Source organism: Zeugodacus cucurbitae, chromosome 3 (assembly GCF_028554725.1).
Source record: "Zeugodacus cucurbitae isolate PBARC_wt_2022May chromosome 3, idZeuCucr1.2, whole genome shotgun sequence".
NCBI lineage: Eukaryota > Metazoa > Arthropoda > Insecta > Diptera > Tephritidae > Zeugodacus > Zeugodacus cucurbitae.
Genome location: NC_071668.1, coordinates 45,772,553 through 45,786,331, shown reverse-complemented (window position 1 = coordinate 45,786,331; position 13,779 = coordinate 45,772,553). Strand labels below are relative to the sequence as shown.

The following is a 13,779-nucleotide window of genomic DNA, read 5'->3' as shown; positions in this document are numbered from 1 at the left end:
TTTATACGCAGTTTTAATTATTTACTTCGCATAACGTTTTGTTTAAATACGTTAAAACATGTGTCATTTTGTTTGTTTCACTTTGCCATTGTTTGGCTCTTGACGTCTGTATCCCATGCTTTTGTTACATGATTTATAAAATCTCCTCCAAACGATACAAAAAGACTCTTTCAAAATTGTGCCTCGATAGTAAAATTTTAAATTTTGTTGTATAAGTTCGATTTATGGAAGGAAATTTGTATGAAATTTGACTTCTATTGCCAATTCAAGAGTTCGAGTTATGGAGAACTTCGAATTAAGGAAGTTTGAGTTATGGAATAAAATGGGTTATACAAATTTTGAAATTTGATATCTAAACGCTATTGCTAGTACAAAAGTTCGAGTTATGGAAGTTCCACCGTATATCTTGAAAGAAAATTGTTTGTATTAATACTTCCTGTAAATATAGATGTTCTTACTAGCCACTTGCTGTTTTGTCCGTGCAGGCATTAATAACACGTACACGCGTATGCATTTTACATGAGTGGTTGTTGGCATTTGCAACTGAATGCACTCATTTGCACATATTACAATGTGTATAAAATGTAATGTAATGTATAGTTGTACATTGCACTTGTCGAGTGGAATCTATTGAGCTCTTACACGCGCAAACGCCTCTTACCTCGCGCACCCCACTACGCCAATAGAATGCTAGTGCTCTCGCTGGCAAGGGGGGGTTGCCGCTGGTTGCATCGCGTCCTTGGCCTTGAGAAACTAAATGCGATTGCACTTGTCGAGTTCATTGCACTTGCCAATGCGACGCCTAATGACGCCACCGACCTAGATGCATAGCGGCAATCGCGAAAACGTTACATGATCATAGAATGTGCAAATCGTCGGCGCATATTATTTGTGGCTTAATAATGGCCGCAACATTGTACAATTTTTCTAAGTGATTTGCAATTAAATTACTACTTAGATAGGTACGAAAGTGTGAGTGTTTGCAAATGAATAGTACAGAGAAAATAATGCCAACTAGTACAAAGGCAGTTGTACAAACAGAGATTTAGCACACTTTATGATAGTGAAATGGAATGTTTAATAACGTTACCTTTAAGAGGTTATGTGGGTTTCAAAATTAAAATCACACAAGTAAGGAAGTTCTAAGTTCGGTTGGGACCGAACATTTTATACTCTCGCAATTTATTTATTTAATTCTATATAACACAATTTGACCCACATATTCGTCATATATGTATATGATATAAAGTCCATTGAAAGTTAGAAACCCTAATATTAGGTTAGAAGCACCGAGGTCCTCATGTTCGATATATGGGGTCTTGAAAATCTATGATCCGATTTCGGTGATTTTTAGAAAGGGGCTGCCACACTATAAATGCAGTGTTTATGCAAAGTTCTGTTCCGATATCTTCACTAGTGCTTACTTTACATATTGTAAAGTAAACTATTCAGGTCGACATAAAAGTTCCGGTATATAGGAACAAGGCGTAGTTGTGAACCGATTTGGCCTATTTTCACAACATATCTTTGGGATGTAAGGAAATATTACGAACCGAATTTCATTGAAATTGTATGGTTTTTTACCCAAAAGTGGGCGAAACCACGCCCATTTAAATTTTTGTATACCATTTTAAGTGCAGCTCTTCTGTACCTTCTTTATAATGAAATTTAAGGTTTCTGTTGGTTTTCCTTACTGAATTAAAGCATTTTTAGTAGTTTTCAACGTAACGTTGTATGGGATGTGGGTGTGGTTATAATACGATTTCCTCCATTTTTCGACTATATAAGGAAATACCTGTAAAAAAACGACTATAGAGAGTTGGGTTGATTACGAGATATGTACAAAAATTTTAATAGGGGGCGGGCCATTTGCCCTTTCCTAGTGAAACCCTCTATTTTATTTTCATAGGACTTTTGGTGCAGTGTGTATACAATATTTGAAATGGAGGTGGTTCCGCCCACTTGTTGGTCAAAAACCATATCTCAAAATCTACTCAGTCAATTTAAACTAAATTTCGTTCAAATAATTTCCTTGGCATGCCGATAGCATAGTTAGAAAATGAGTGAAATCGCTTCACAACCACGCCTACTTTCCATACACCAAAATTTTTAAGCCCATCTGATGTTACCAAACTATAAATTGAGCACCAGTGAAGATATCGAAACAAAACTTTGCGAAATACTGTATTTTTTAGTGTAGCATGCTCCGCCGAAATCGGACAAAATCGGGCAAATACGTCCTATAGATCCCATATACATAATATACGGATTTTCAAGCATACGGTGGGTTTTATTCCTCATATATCGGCAAAAAGAGCTGAAATCGGTTCAGGAATCACCCCAGCCTTAATATATAATTTATAACGATTTTATGGTGGAATTAATGCCTAATATGTGGAACAAATTGTATTATCTTAATAAACTTAAAAAAAGAAATTCCGAGAGTATAAAATGTTCGGTTACACCCGAACTTAGCCCTTCCTTACTTGTTGATATATCCTGGATTGACTTCTTCTCACGAGGTACAAATGTTCTACAATCATGCCCAATGTAGCTTATTTATTTTCGTCCTTAAAAATTATGTTTTTTGGAAATTTAATTATTTTCATCTATATGCGAATGAAAATCTCACTTTAATACTATTTTTTGATAGTAGGAGTTTTTTCCTGCTGACACACCTATACGATTTCAAGTTATTTTAATCCTCAAAGAAGGTTGTTTTGTGAGGTGTCGCTTTATGAACTTTGTTCTGATTTAACAGTTTGGGATCTGATTTAACATTTTTGATGGCGTTGTACACCATTTTTCTGGAACAATTCTTTATAAGGGTATTCGTTTAAACGTGTAATGTTACCCATCGCATAAATTTATGCAAATACGCAGTGTGTTACATGAACGCACTTCAAATTCTTTGTGTAAATGCCACTTATTTATGTATTAAACAGCTGTTTGGGTGTCAAAATATTAAAATGCCGAAAGTTAGCGAAAAAGCAAAATTTATTCAACTTTGCGAAAAATCACTAGTATTTGATTTGTTAATGTTGGAGCTGTTTGGAAAACATGACGGTAATTGTTTTGCGTCAATGCTACATTTTTTAAAGGCGCATATATACATAAATATATAAATGATTTCAGAAATCCAACGCAAAAAGGAAGATGAAATTATGGAAGACTTTAGCTTTGCATTGGCAGCTGCTGCATATTTTAGATATGGATCTACATTTGTTCATCATTCTGTCCCAAAATCACCCAACTTTTTAATAGATGTATTACCGCATTTGGATGAAAACAGGTTTCGAGAAATTGTGCGAGTCAGCAAAACCACATTTGATTTTATCATTGATCTGATAAAGGATGACGAAGTGTTCAATGGTCCACGTTCATGTAAACAGTTTCCTATCCAAATTCAATTGGCTGTAGTAATGTACCGACTGGGTTCATGTGGAGAAGGAGCAACAATTACTAAAATTGCTAGTTTGTTTGGTATTAGCGATGGTGGAGTAATACAGGTGAGCTATTTACATATGTATCGGTTAAAATTTGTGTTTCAGCTGTATTTTAAATTTCTCAATAGGTCATGACCAACAGGGTATTTGATGCAATTATTAAAAGGAAAACTCAGTTTCTGTTTTGGCCGGACCCTGTAGAGCGTAGAGCTTTAGTTGTTCAAACACTCAGTGAGCTACCACATTGTGTTGGCTACGTAGATGGAACGGAGATAAAATTGGCGGAAAAACCCACTGTAGATTGCGAAGCATATTTTTCTCGCAAGCATATATATTCACTTAAGGCTCAATGTGTGTGTGACCACAAACTAGTAATTCGTCATATGGTATTGGGGTATCCCGGTAGTGTTCACGACGCTAGGATATACAACAATTGCGAGCTATCCACAAACGCCACTGAAATGCTAACAGGATCAGAGTGGTTAGCTGCAGACAGTGCATATAAATTAACTTCGACCCTTATTACTCCTTTTAGAATAAACGCAACGGAAGGCACCTTGAATCAACGAATTCTGTTCAACAGAACGTTCAGCCAGTACCGAATAAGAATTGAGCATTGCTTTGGTTTATTGAAAGAACGTTTTAATAGCTTGAAAGAACTCAAAATTCAAATAAAGAGTGATAATTCGGTAAAGTTTGCATGCCGGTGGATATTAGTTTGTGCGATATTGCACAATATTATATTAAAAGAAAACGACGGTGGTTTTGATGTTGACGAAGAAAGCATTAGTGAAAACAGTGAAGTCGACGAGCCTGGGGATCAAAACTTACCAACAGTTGAAGGTGCATCTAAGCGCCTTTCATTGTTATCACTAATGGAAACTTAAAAATAAAGTATTGAAACTCATGTTTACATATCTTTAAAATCCATTAATATATGCTTTTATTTACAGAAAAATAAAAAGTGCTTCTGTGCCTATTAACATTTAGTTACATTCAAATATACATGTATTTTGCTATGAGATCTTTTAAATTTGCGAAAAAAGTACCATGTGAAATCTCTTAAAGTTTCACATTTATTTTGATTTTAACTTTAACTCTATTTCAAACATTTTAATGCGTTCTTCACTAGCAAGTTTCAGTTTTTCAATTTCCAGTTTGGTTTCTTTTTCTGATTCAGTTTCAATTCTTTTCATTTCTAATTGATTATTCAGTTCAATTCTTTTCAACTCGACCTCATTCTTTTCTTTTTCTTTTTCTAATTCTATTTTCTTAACTTCTAATTCCAACCTTTTCTCCTGAATAAAAATCAATTTATTGAACGGGGCTTCACTCTTTCTTTTTGGTTTTTTTGTTGAACTTCTAAAGTCCAACGAACTTTGTGGTGTAGAAGTTGCCGCGGCGGCGGCACTGCAATCGCTACTTATACTTATAGGTAATATTGGGTCAACTAAATCCTCACAATCGAGCGCACACAAGTCGTAGGAATCGATGGTATCGTTTAACGAACTATCAGCACAAGGGGAATCAGCCAGTACTTCAATGCTGTCAGTGCTTTCAAAAATTACTCCGGGATTTACATTTTTGCGTTGCCCGAAGATAACTTCCAGTAAGTCAAAGTTGGGACAAATTTTGTTGACATGCGCTGATACGCTTGACTCGTCACCATTAGCGAGTAGTCCAGACCCAGTTTTGTTTTTCCAGGCTGCCGCGGCAACGTACAACGCTTTGAGATACCTCATTTTGCTTTTCATAGCTACGCAAACGACAGATTGAAGTGCCGGTGTATTTTGCTGCAATTTTTCGTAAAACCTTTGGGAGGTCGGTTTCTGGAAGATATGCGTAAATTCGTGTTAAAACAAACATATGTACCTAAACATTTTCACTTTTCTAAAACCCTTACCTCAAAAGATTCTGGACTATCTTTAATTGCAGCTGCAGGGACTGCGACTCTGTCCAGCGATGGGACGGTTTCAGCCGTAGACGCTTTTGCTTTAACTTTTTATCCTGAAATATAAAACAATTGCAACAATTAAATAAAATTTATGTTCCGAGTTTCATTCTTACCTTTTCCATTTTAATTTTCACAATAATATTCATCAGCTGGTCGTTTGGTTGCTTTTGCAATATCGTAAATTTACAAGTGTTCTTTACACACTGACATTGGTGCGTAATGTGTTTAAATGAATTTCCATATAAGTTGCTGCCAGATTTTTACGCATTCGTAAATATACACGGTTTAAGAGGTTTACGGGGCTTTTACACGTTTAAACGAATACCCTTTATATTAAAATTTTTCCATAGTTTGTTAATTTTTTAAAGGTCTCAAATATTTTTTTTGTAAATTGTTTGGACAATGATTGAGGGCACTGTAAGCAATGTAACATGTACTATTACTAAATAACATAAATAACGCATATCCCGCATAACATCCGACAAACTACCTTTCCAGTAGAACCCAGTAGTCATTCGCAGAGTTCATCGCTATCATTCAATTTGCAAAAATGCAATGTATTTGCAAAAATCCGAAGGAATCTCTTTTTATTCTTACCTAGGCTCTAGCTAGTTTCATCAGTGTTCCGAATGTACCCCACTATTTCGTATTGCCCTCGTAATGATTTTATGGCGCGTTTTTTGAGAAAAACCTCTGAATTTCAGAGTTTGGCCAATATCATATGGTTTGGCCAATTTTTTTGATAAAAAGCCAAGACTCTATTTTCGGTATATCAGACCTACAACAGTTATGGTCATATTTTGATAATTTTTAGATGATTGAAGCCACATTATGAAGGCATTATTAGTGCCTAAGAGTTGAAGTTACGCGTACTTCCAAAAAGTGTTAAGCATAGATACTCCACTTCATTGTTTTCCTATGCACCACATTTTAATTCATAACTTATAATTACGACTTCGTGTTTTTTGGCACATGAGTAGGAGGGGTCAAGCCCGTTTTACATTTCTTAGTTTGTATGTGAGTTAGGTATTGTTATAATCCGATTCCATCCATTTTCATGCTGGTTAATGACGTGTTTAAAGTAAATTCTATCCGTTTTAATGCTGCTTAATGAAGTGTTTAAAGTAAATTCCTCCAGGAAGGTTGATTGACATGGCTTTAGTAGTTTATTAGATATGTACAAAAAACTATTAGGGAGCGCGGTCGTCCACCTTTCCCCCTGTACCAAATATTACTTTTATAGCTAACTATTTATGGGTTTGTTATAGGATTTTATTGGTTTTCGGTTATAGCCATTTTGTGGGCGTGGCTGCAGTCCGCTCATACTCAATACCAACTTTCTTATGATGTCAAGGATCACTTGTACCAAAATTCATCCAGATATCTCAAGTTTTACTCAAATTATGGCTTGCACGGACGAACAGACAGGCATTCGGATTTTGACTCGCCTCGTCGTCCTGATCACTTTGGTATATATAACCCTATCCAACTCGTTTAGTTTTGGGTGTTACAAACAACCGTTATGTGAACAAAACTACAATACTCTCTTAGCAATTTTGTTGCGAGAGTATAATTACGCATCAATTACATACAATTCCTATGTATTTTATTTAAAAGTTTAGGTTTTATAACAGTAAAGTTTTTGAATCTCCCAGTAGCCAAGACCCTCGATTACCAGCTTCATATTGCGAGAGATAATATTGTTTTGCATTACTCAATATGCATCATGGCTTGCGCCTGGGAGAGTTGCATCTGCTGCTCGTATTGTCATATCAAAATCGCAAATCTGTAAATCAATGGCAGAAAAATTAGAATTTCTCAAACACTATAAGAATTCACTCGTACAAGCATCACAGTTATGCTGAAAAAATCTTTTCTAAAAAAAAGATGTGCGTTTACAAATAGTACAAAATGAAGTTATGCTTTCTGGAGTCCACTTGGGACATAAAATATTTTCTAAAACATCAATCATTTCGGATAAAACTTTGGATACTGTGCTTCTACCCAGGGGAATATCGGTATCCTTTCCCACCGAACGTTGATATGAACCTTCAGCGAAAAACCTGAGACCTGACACATGATATTTTTTTTTTAATTGTACAATTTCCTTTATTTTTTGAACACACCTCATATATAAATATAATCTCACAAACTCAAAATGGTAAAATATGTATATCAACCGTTTTGTTTTTTGGTATTCCTGGATATTCCTGGTGAAATCGGAAAATGTATAGGTCTACTCCCATACAAAGATCACGGTGAAAACTACTAAAAGTGTTTCAACTTTTTAACGAATAAAAATAAAAACTTTAAATTTAGCCGTAAGTGTAACTAAATACCAAGCCAACTTCTAAGCACTTCAGTTTATAACACGATATTGATATCCTTATGTTAACTGAATGCCAAAAATTTCAATAATTTTGTAAGATATTCTGATGATGTCAGCCTGTTTTCCTGATATTATTGTGGTCTGGTTCAAACATTTATCAAATGAGCTCAGTGTGACCTCTATTCAAAAATACTTCATATTTTCTTTCATTTCGTGCTGAAAATATTCGAAATCCGTCCATGAATTACTCCATCAAAATACCCTATACATTATGTTTTTTGTTGATTTATTGACGGATATACATATTTAAGGGTCAATGAGTGTGTTATCCTCACAAAACATAGTTTTTCCAAAACTAAATGAAATCAAATCAGACGTTCCCCTAGTCCCGTCTTTGAAAAAGCAAAGCTTAAAAGTGTATTATAATCGTTTGTTCAAGAGATTGGTGGAAATAACTTTACAAGCTTAGAAATGTAAGTTGAGACATTGCGAAAAATATGTTACAATTAGCGGTTGCCACCCTCACCCATCAGCTCATGCGCATGTCAACCCATTAGCCACCCCCATTTCATTCCAGCGAAAATAAACTTTCACTTTCAAGAAAATTCCAGGGTCACTGACCGCCATAACGCCACCTAAAATGGAAAATAGAAAAGCTACTCATCCACAACTGCGCCAGCAAACAATCGCAGGGAGGATTTCAGGTTAAGAAACGGGAAAATATGCATTCACTCACCCACAACAACGAATGATCCAAGTAAGTGGGAGCAATTTTAGGGGTTCTAACACTATGTTAATTTTACAAAAGTGTAGATACATACATATGTATGTACGATGTATGTAATTTTTGTTTAAAGCGGAAGAATATGAAACAAATTTGAGATTGGTCAATCACTACTTTGGGTTATTAAATAGTTTATATGCTTAATACGCCTGGTGGCAAATTTTATTCAAGATACTTTTTAAAGGAATCGTAAAATGTTCAATTAAATTATTTTTTTTTTATTAATTACAAAGTAACAAAGTAAGTTATATTTGTCGGTGGTTAAATGAACATACCCCAATAAGCAGTACAATCTACACCGCACTTCTCTCGCAAGATCCCTCCGATTTCACAGTCCTAACTCCAATTTCTTAAAGGAGCGCCCATTCTTGCCCCACCTGAGCCAGGCGTACAGTTGCTCTCCTTATTAAATATATTGAGAAAGAATTAAAATTCTCCATCGTAATTTCAGACGCCGATGGTAAGAAAATATTTAAATGCCACAATCATCTCCTCTACCAGGCTTAATATTTAATATATTTATAATATATAAACTACTAGAAAACAAATTAATAAATAACTAAGTATATTTATTTATACGTGCGATTTTATTACAATCAAAGTTACTCTACTGATTCTCGAAAGTGGAACGCTTCCAATAAATAGGATATACTCAAATAGGCATCAAATTACGATCAAATATATACACTCCGCGTCATGAGGATAGCGCCCCCCCAAGCACGCTTGATTGATACCAAATATTTTCCATAGTATTTTGGTTAGAGCTACACAATTTTTTCTAACATACTTTAAACAATTTACCTTTATTTTGAGGCAATGAATTAAAAACCAAAACAGTAAAAAAATATGATAACGAAAATTGCTTCATCAGGATAGCGCCCCCAAATGCAATGTTAATTATCTCGCAAAATTTAACAACCACAAGCACACAATTTTTTTGGTGCTTAATTGATTAAACGGTTCATGAATGTGGACTGTTTTTGCATAACATTGCAGAAAAAGTGGGAAGGCATCGAAAAATAATTTAAAATTTTATTCGAAATAAAGAAACTTATGAAAATAGCTTCAAATGTGGCAAAAATCGTCGATTTACGGAAGCAGGCGGATCAAAGTGATCAAATTAGCTACTAAAAGTGTGGTTAAGGAAGCTGAACGATTAATAAGGCAGAAAATATATAAAAATCCACCACTTAATAAGTTGTGATAGTACGCCTAATTATTGTTTAAAAACGTTAAACCTTCTAAGGAGTGGCATTAACTCTTATTTTCGGATGAAAATACAGTTATTTATGAAAGCCCAGATGAAAAAAGTTTTTATTTCTATGACGTGCGCCATGGATGGGTCCCATTAGGATCGCAAATACACTTCGGTCAAATTCGTAACGATGTAGGGAGCCATATCATATTATGATACCCGCGAATTGCAGTTTTTAACGCCAAATAGGAATGCAAATAAATTTAATCGAATTCGAGAAAGAGGATTTCTCGTTTTTTTAAATATGATATTCACAACATACACAATTACATAACAATTACACACAACATACTAAATTCAGCTTGTCCGGTCTCAAAAACATTGATACAAAGCCAAAATGTCGGTGTTTTGGAGTGGCCGCTATACCCTCCAGACCTTAATATTGTAGATAACGTCTGGGGAGGGTTGGTTAGAAAGGTGTATGAGAGTGGTAAGAAATATACCACAAAAACGGAAGTAATCGATGATATATACACATTTGGTCAACCCTTACACTAGATTTTATTAAAAAACTATAGGGGTCCCCCCCCCCCTAATACAATTTCTGAGGTTTTTATTTACAAAGGAAGGTTTAGGTTATTTATAATTTAAGTTAAAAATATGCGAATTATAAATAAAAAATGTTAAGTTTAATTTTTCATATGAAATAAAGGAAAACATGAAGTTAGCGTAGCAAATTTTTAAACTGTTTTGGTTTTTGAGAGTATTATAGTTTTGTTCACCTAAGGGTTTGCAAGTCATAAAACTAAACCAGTTAGATATAGGGTAATATATATCAAAATAGACCAGGGTGACGAGACGAGTTAAAATACTTATATTTGTCTGTCCGTCCGTCCATGCAAGCGATAGACTGAGTAAAAATTAAGATAACTTGATGAAAGTTGGTACACGTGTTCCTTGGTACTATAAGAAGTTTGCTTTTGTATATATCTCGCAAGCCAATAAAGTTATATAAACCAAACATTCTGCAATGGGTTCCCTTACGTACCCCACCACATAACACGAAAATATTTGAAATCGGATAATAACGACGCCCACGTCCCATACAATGGTTGTATTGAAAAATACTAAAAGTGCGTTAATTCACTAACGAAAAACAACAGAAACACTAAATGTTATAGAAGAAATGTCAGAAGGAAGCTGCACTCAGATTTTTTTATGAGCAAAAACCATATCTCTGGAGCTACTCGACCGATTTCAATGAAATTCGGTTTATAATATTTTCTTGGTTTCCCTGATCGCACGTGTGGAAAATGGATGGAAATCGTTTCACAACCTCGCTTACTTCCCATATACCATATATAGTGTGGCATCTAAATATTGGTAAATCTCTCAGATATTCTAAATAAATTCAGGGGATACGATTTTTTTATAAGAATGTGTCTCTGGTCGTAAAATGATATACGGAGTTTCAAACATTCGATGGACTATATACCGTATATATCGGTTGATATGGGAGATATCTTATCAAACTTAAGTGAACGTACATATAATCTTGGATATGTTGTAGCTTGGTGACGAAAATTACTGAAAACGATCCAGGAATTAAACCAGATTCCATATACTATAAATAATGATTTTTGCTATTCTGGTGGACTCTATGATGAATATACATATGTACATACATATATGTATAGATTACTTATATTACAATTTTAATGTGTGAAATCGGACCACACTCACACCTACTTCCTATATAATACTATTTTAAGTTTCTTCAGTTCATTTCTCTTTACAAATACAAATCGAGCATCAATTAATACATACAGATGTATCTAAATAAAACTATATACAAATATTGCCTTCACGTTCACGTCGAAATATAAATTTTCTAGTCGCCATATAATGACTTCATTTCCTATGGCTGATTTTTTCCAAAATATCGATCATTTTATAAATGAGATACCTTAATACACTGCTGTCGGCAGTTATGTATACATCTATACTACTATTATAAAGAGGAAAGATTTGTATTTATCTTTGTATTGAATAAACTCGAAAACTACTGAGCCGATTTCAAAAATTCTTCCATCATTGGAAAGCTACATTCACCCCGAGTAACATAGGCTATTGCTAGAATCTCAACTTTCTGGAAATAGTTCCCAGATGAGGGTGTAAAAAAGACTCCGTGACGGAGAATTTTAATCTGAAACTGAAAATAGTACCGAAAGTCATTCTCTTCGCATCGCAATCGCGTGTCAGAGAGTCGAGAAACAAGAAATCGCAGTTGCTTGCTGAAAAAAATTTCAAAACCTCCCAAGTACGCGCTTGAGAATCGAGTACGGAGCGTGTGCAGCGGCTTGAAGAACAAAATAACTGCCATCGATTGGTCACTTCTCTGCTCGCTATCTTTGGGCGCTGCACGCCTGTCAAAAATTTTACATGTGAAAGCAACAACAAAGTTATCTAGTTGAATTCGTGCTGGAGAGTATGCGAATACCTCATTAAAAATTGTATATCCGTTTGCTGAGTGCTACGAAGTTTACATATTTTAGAACCATTTTACTATTGTGAACGGCTCAAAGGACAAATTACTGTCAAAATAATAAAAATTGTTATACATAAATGAAATGGCAGGCGAAGATAAATCGTAAATATTTATGTATTGAATTTATTGAATAAAAAACAATAAAATTTGTTGCAGAAAACGTAAGACATGGACGATGGTAGAAGAGTTCAGTGCAACCAAGTATAAACAATTCGATTTCAGTGCTGCCAGTTCTTATGAAAATTTGGAAAGTTTGTTCGATTGGCTTGTCTATAGCAGTTAGCCAATCGATAACAGCTAATATAATATTAGAAATATAAAAGCTTGCACTAGGGCGTCAAACTCTGAGCTTTCCCAACGCCTTCATAATCAGAGAGAAAGACAACTGACACCAAAGACTAGAGGTCGTAATCAAGTTTTCATTGCAAATAAAATATAATTTCGTGTCCGATTTGTCCTAATTTTACTTTTTTATAAATAAACCCACGCACGAAACGGGAAAGTACATACATATGTATGGGAGAGTGTGTATAAGTGTGTAAAAACTTATAACTTTAGAAATGTTTATTTAAGTATATAATATATATGTACATATGTAAGTGAACGTATAATTATGGTTATTCTATAGTTTCATGGTGAAAATGGTTGAAATCCGGCTAATCAGTTAAAAAAATAAAAGGAATTGTAAAATTTAATTTTAATTTATATCACGGATTTGAAGAGTTCAATGTCAAAATTTTTGATTATTATGTTAATAAACATATGTACATACATTCCCCCGAAGTACTGAACAATTTTTAGTATATATACACAATATATCGCTTAATGTGTGAGTTATCTTAATAAAATTGCGAGTAAACATGGTCTCAAGCATACCTTGGTTAAATGTCAAATAAAATGTATAACTACATAATACTTAACAAGCAAGCCCAAATAGATAGTAAGTATTTTTTTTCGTTTTTAGCCTATTTTTCCATGATGATGTCCTCCTAGCTGCCAACTGTCAGCATTTAGTCAGAAATACACTTCTATCTTACTGGTTCAAAACAGATTTGTAAGTATATTGTGCATTTACATACTATATTATCGGAAGCATTTAATCCATCCAATTTCAGCATCCATTATTTTTTTTTTTTTTGAATACTCATTCACCGACATAACAATGGACTCTTTCTGAACTACCTTTCTAAAACATTGTTATAAGCCTGATATTTTCGTTCCTCTTTTGATTGTCGCCAGAAAAGTCTAGCTTGTATTATTCTAGATTATTTTTTGTTTCAGTGCAGGATAGCTTACTTTCATACATATACGTATACAAATGTATTTATGGAGATACATTCATACATACACTGCGCGTCATCAGGATAAATCTTGCGCAAAATTTTCCTCTCGAAAACTCCTAGTGTCGTCTCATCTGATGTTGACATCGTCCAAGCTTCTGCACCGTAGAGCAGGACGGGAATGATAAGCGACTTGTAGAGCTTGATTTTGGTTCGTCGAGAAAGGACTTTACTGTTCAATTG

The 13,779-nt window shown here is 34.5% G+C and overlaps 2 protein-coding genes across 4 annotated transcripts; one reads left to right on the top strand and one right to left on the bottom strand.

Moving 5' to 3' along the window:
• Positions 1-2,804: 2,804 nt before the first annotated feature.
• On the top strand, positions 2,805-4,380 carry LOC128920281 (putative nuclease HARBI1). 2 transcript variants are annotated; one of them, XM_054227332.1, is made up of 3 exons: positions 2,805-3,066; positions 3,136-3,509; positions 3,575-4,380. In XM_054227332.1, the coding sequence occupies exons 1-3, from the start codon at positions 2,892-2,894 to the stop codon at positions 4,331-4,333; spliced, it is 1,308 nt and encodes a 435-aa protein (XP_054083307.1). In that variant the 5' UTR covers positions 2,805-2,891; the 3' UTR covers positions 4,334-4,380. The 2 variants fall into 2 exon arrangements, with proteins under 2 accessions (XP_054083307.1, XP_054083308.1); XM_054227333.1 differs by having other exon boundaries at positions 2,805-3,509.
• Positions 4,362-5,555, bottom strand: LOC128920282 (uncharacterized). 2 transcript variants are annotated; one of them, XM_054227335.1, is made up of 3 exons: positions 5,514-5,553; positions 5,350-5,453; positions 4,362-5,275 (listed from the first exon to the last, which is right to left on the bottom strand). In XM_054227335.1, the coding sequence occupies exons 1-3, from the start codon at positions 5,544-5,546 to the stop codon at positions 5,203-5,205; spliced, it is 210 nt and encodes a 69-aa protein (XP_054083310.1). In that variant the 5' UTR covers positions 5,547-5,553; the 3' UTR covers positions 4,362-5,202. The 2 variants fall into 2 exon arrangements, with proteins under 2 accessions (XP_054083310.1, XP_054083309.1); XM_054227334.1 differs by having other exon boundaries at positions 5,350-5,555.
• Positions 5,556-13,779: the final 8,224 nt, after the last annotated feature.

Coding starts and splice junctions, on each gene's coding strand:
- LOC128920281 (XM_054227332.1), top strand. CDS start 2,892: ATGAACGCACTTCAAATTCTTTGTGTAAATGCCACTTATTTATGTATT. Junction 3,067..3,135: donor GCTGTTTGGAAAACATGACG/GTAATTGTTTTG, acceptor AAATGATTTCAG/AAATCCAACGCAAAAAGGAA. Junction 3,510..3,574: donor GCGATGGTGGAGTAATACAG/GTGAGCTATTTA, acceptor ATTTCTCAATAG/GTCATGACCAACAGGGTATT.
- LOC128920282 (XM_054227334.1), bottom strand. CDS start 5,200: ATGAAAAGCAAAATGAGGTATCTCAAAGCGTTGTACGTTGCCGCGGCA.